Consider the following 5,000-nt stretch of genomic DNA (forward strand, 5'->3'; position numbering starts at 1 on the left):
TCAGGATTCAGAGGAAAGTGAGGAAGAGGAGTTCACAGAGGAACAGTGGAAGCAAACAAGCACATAAGTTACTGCTGAACGACTTTGTGACTATTGCAAAGCAGTTGAGCACAAGCTAATTGGCCATATTCAGCAGTGGCATTGTATGCTTCGATTGGAAAAAGAATTCCTTATGAAACAAATACTGTGATCATTTCAATATATAAATTCGCGTAACTCGTTACTTTCTGATGGTTCATTTTTTTCTTTGACATAGAGGGCAAAATTACTTAATCAGAGGGCATTTCTCATCAATTTTGATAATAGTATTAACCCGGGTGAAATTACTTTCAGTATTTTCATGTGGCTGGTTTTATTGCTTTGGCGTGTTGTTGCAATATAAAACTCGTTCGCCTGAGTCGTGCGTTTTACACTTCTCGCTAACTTAACTCTGAAATGGCTTCCTACGAAACTGCGCAATAGTGTGCGCTTTTGGCCTTCCTAACAAACGAAAATTTTGCCTTTTATATTATAAACAAGGAATCGTATGTTTCTCGTAAAATTAAGGATTAATATCATCGACTCGAGCAATTTCTACAACCTCTGGGAATACGCGTGATATTAATCCTTTATTTTGCTCGGCCCTAGGCGGTTACTATACTAATGAAAAGTGCACCATTTGCTCAATAATGAAGTGGGTACAAATAGCAGGTAATGTAAAAGAGATACAGTGAAGGGGAATTTATACCCACAAGCATGCCGACGTTGTCCGCAAGACTTTAGATTTGGTTATTTTACATTGCTGTTGAAAGGCAAATGCTTCTGAATGTGAAGATGGATTTACAATGTCTGTGAGCAATGTATAAGTACATGTGCAACTCGTGAGAGACAGCAAGGTTTTGTAAATGATGTATTAAAACGTACATGTAATAAAGTTCGAAACAAAACTAAGCAAAAATGTGCGTGCAAACTACTGTTTTTGTACATTTATTATGCGTATTTGCATGTGACACTTATGGTGCGTTAGCTGTTGTCGTCGTGTAATAATAAGCTTTTTAATGCTGATAAACATGAAATAAGGGAGGTCTGTTCAGCTTCAGTGGCAAGGAGAAATTAGGTGTGTTAAGCACTTTTTCAGTCTTGGAGAATACAAGGTTGGAAGAGAGGGACTGAAGAGTGCCCAGTATGTCACAAGTTGCACAAAATAGTAGGAAAAAATATTCTTTGCTTTTATCCCTTCTCCTTGGGAGACTTGGGAGAGTGCTGTTACTCCCGCTCCTCTCAGTAGATTTTCGTACTTCTCAGACTGCATGCGCTATTTCCTAGTTATTTAATGGCTTTCTATGGAATACGGGTGTATATATAGTATTCCTCGTCAAATTTTTGTTATTTGTATACGAACCTTAAGTGTACAAAACAAACTTTGAGTGAAATATTCGCCCATAATCCATAAGAAACCATTTAATAAGGATACTACCATCCTATAAATATTTCACATTCAGCCTGAAATTACCCTTGCCGACACGATGAAGCCATTTTTCTCGACAAGCGTGCCTGGTATGGTTTCCAGCTTGTTCCCCAGCTAATTATATCTTCAAAATATTTTGAATTCAAATTTCGAGTGACCTGATCATGATTGGGCTGTACGTTTTATGATATACCGCTTTGTATTCATAGGAAACGCTGAGCTGTGATTGGCAAATATGTAATATATATATAGGATAATGTAATTTATGGTACCATGGTGGATGTTAAACAGAAGCGTGAAATCTCGGAAGACTCTGACAAACAGCAGGACGGTGAATGCCGTAATCATCTCTTTAATTTGTGCTTCACGTTAGAAGTAGTGTTTCGTTATTGAGGCAATCATCAAACTCGAGTTCAACGGTGTGATCTTGTGAATGAACTCGAGTACTTTAACTTTGAATACAACCTCGTTCCCAGGGTTCTCTCTTCTCTCTCCGGGGTTCTTCCCCTGGAGCGAAGAGTAGGAGAGAACCCTGGGAACGAGGTTGACTTTGAATATAGACATGAGCCCAGTTAGTTCGGTCGGTAGAGCATCAGACATTTAATCTGAGGGTCATGGGTTCAAGTCCCATATCGGGCGAATGAATCAGATCATCTTGATCCAACTTCCCAGGGGCACCCAATGAGAATATAGTTCAAAACCACTTAAACATAGCATTGTTAAACGTATTTTGGTATTTAAACGGTAGATAAAGGCATATTGTCATCCCCTAAAAATTCTTCATCTGTTTGGGTTTCCTAGCTGAAAGTTTAGTGATCCGTAAATTGTAGGGATCAAAACTTACCTTACCGAAAATTTCAGCAAGAAAAAAGGCTCCCCAAAATTCTAGGTGACCTTTTTAGGGTAAAAATACGTTTACAATGGGCAACTATACCATTTTTAGATGTTCGAAAATCCTAGGACAGGCAGGCAAGCAAGAAATTTTACAACAAATGTTCCGAAAATTCTAGATCTCGAATAGTCTTCCGAACAGATATTTTCCGAAAATTGACGTTGGGTGCCCCTGACTTCCTTTTCGGTTTAAGGGAAGCGGTAGTGGAGTCGATTTTTTTTATTTCAATTTAGTTGTGTTGAAAATGGTTTGGCGAGCATTTGGACCAATGTTAATAGTTGTTCCAACAAAGATTTTTAATTGTGCTTTAATCCTGCGTGAGTAAATGTTACTCTTCTCTTATTCAGTGTCGTTTTTCGGACTCTCGATTATCCGGATTATTAAGCCCAGTCCCCACGAGTCCGGCCAATCGAGGTTCGACTATATGAACTTGAAGATGTACTTAGAAGGGTCAATGGACAAAGACATGGTCCCTGTTAGCTCAGTGGGTAAAGCATCAGAGTTTTAATCTGACGGTCATGCGTTCAAGTCCCATACCGAGCAAATGAATTAGATCATCTTGGTCCAGTTTCCATTTCCGTTCAACGAAAGCAGTAGGAAATTCGTTATTATTTTCTTTGTGCTCTTTTTGATTTCGTTTTGTCGTCAAAGATGGCAGCATAGGCAGCCCAAGTTCGCGTCACTAGAGAGCGTGTAATAATTGATTACCAGTGGAAGATGACCTTTGAGTTAAAGGCAGCCGTTGAGAATTTAAACGGATTGTAAGACTTTGGAGGGGAAATATAATACCGAAGATTATGAAGTCTAAAAAACGCTCAATTTAACGTTCATTCAATAAAATGAATAAAAATGACTTACCTCTGGTGTATTTTTGTGCCTTTTGGAGCTTCTAAGACGAAGTAGAACATTGAAAACACGGAATTCCCGAAACGGTACAATAAGCTCCAAAAGGCACAAAAATACACCAGAGGTAAGTCATTTTTATTCATTTTATTGAATGAACGTTAAATTGAGCGTTTTTTAGACTTCATAATCTTCGGTATTTTATTTCCCATACAAAGTCTTACAACGCTTTTAAATTCTCAACGGCTGCCTGTAACGCAACACCGCTTTTACTCAAAGGTCATCTTCCACTGGTAATCAATTAGTACACGCTCTCTAGTGATGCGAACTTGGGCTGCCTATGCTGCCATCTTTGACGACAAAACGAAATCAAAAAGAGCACAAAGAAAATAATAACGAATTTCCTACTGCTTTCGTTGAACGGAAATGGAAACTGGACCAAGATGATCTAATTCATTTGCTCGGTATGGGACTTGAACGCATGACCGTCAGATTAAAACTCTGATGCTTTACCCACTGAGCTAACAGGGACCATGTCTTTGTCCATTGACCCTTCTAAGTACATCTTCAAGTTCATACAGTCGAACCTCGATTGGCCGGACTCGTGGGGACTGGGCTTAATAATCCGGATAATCGAGAGTCCGAAAAACGACACTGAATAAGAGAAGAGTAACATTTACTCACGCAGGATTAAAGCACAATTAAAAATCTTTGTTGGAACAACTATTAACATTGGTCCAAATGCTCGCCAAACCATTTTCAACACAACTAAATTGAAATAAAAAAATCGACTCCACTACCGCTTCCCTTAAACCGAAAAGGAAGTCAGGGGCACCCAACGTCAATTTTCGGAAAATATCTGTTCGGAAGACTATTCGAGATCTAGAATTTTCGGAACATTTGTTGTAAAATTTCTTGCTTGCCTGCCTGTCCTAGGATTTTCGAACATCTAAAAATGGTATAGTTGCCCATTGTAAACGTATTTTTACCCTAAAAAGGTCACCTAGAATTTTGGGGAGCCTTTTTTCTTGCTGAAATTTTCGGTAAGGTAAGTTTTGATCCCTACAATTTACGGATCACTAAACTTTCAGCTAGGAAACCCAAACAGATGAAGAATTTTTAGGGGATGACAATATGCCTTTATCTACCGTTTAAATACCAAAATACGTTTAACAATGCTATGTTTAAGTGGTTTTGAACTATATTCTCATTGGGTGCCCCTGGGAAGTTGGATCAAGATGATCTGATTCATTCGCCCGATATGGGACTTGAACCCATGACCCTCAGATTAAATGTCTGATGCTCTACCGACCGAACTAACTGGGCTCATGTCTATATTCAAAGTCAACCTCGTTCCCAGGGTTCTCTCCTACTCTTCGCTCCAGGGGAAGAACCCTGGAGAGAGAAGAGAGAACCCTGGGAACGAGGTTGTATTCAAAGTTAAAGTACTCGAGTTCATTCACAAGATCACACCGTTGAACTCGAGTTTGATGATTGCCTCAATAACGAAACACTACTTCTAACGTGAAGCACAAATTAAAGAGATGATTACGGCATTCACCGTCCTGCTGTTTGTCAGAGTCTTCCGAGATTGCACGCTTCTGTTTAACATCCACCATGGTACCATAAATTACATTATCCTATATATATATTACATATTTGCCAATCACAGCTCAGCGTTTCCTATGAATACAAAGCGGTATATCATAAAACGTACAGCCCAATCATGATCAGGTCACTCGAAATTTGAATTCGAAATATTTTGAAGATATAATTAGCTGGGGAACAAGCTGGAAACCATACCAGGCACGCTTGTCG

The 5,000-nt window shown here is 39.1% G+C and overlaps 1 protein-coding gene across 1 annotated transcript in view; it reads left to right on the forward strand.

The window, feature by feature from the left end:
• LOC138024063 (uncharacterized) overlaps positions 1-1,184 on the forward strand; it is a 22,525-nt gene extending 21,341 nt beyond the window's left edge. Inside the window, exon 4 of the mRNA XM_068871152.1 lies at positions 5-1,184. Within this exon, the coding sequence (XP_068727253.1) occupies positions 5-67 (63 nt within the window). The 3' untranslated portion in view covers positions 68-1,184. The remainder of the gene's footprint in view (positions 1-4) is intronic.
• Positions 1,185-5,000: the final 3,816 nt, after the last annotated feature.

This window comes from Montipora capricornis, chromosome 11, assembly GCF_036669925.1.
Source record: "Montipora capricornis isolate CH-2021 chromosome 11, ASM3666992v2, whole genome shotgun sequence".
NCBI lineage: Eukaryota > Metazoa > Cnidaria > Anthozoa > Scleractinia > Acroporidae > Montipora > Montipora capricornis.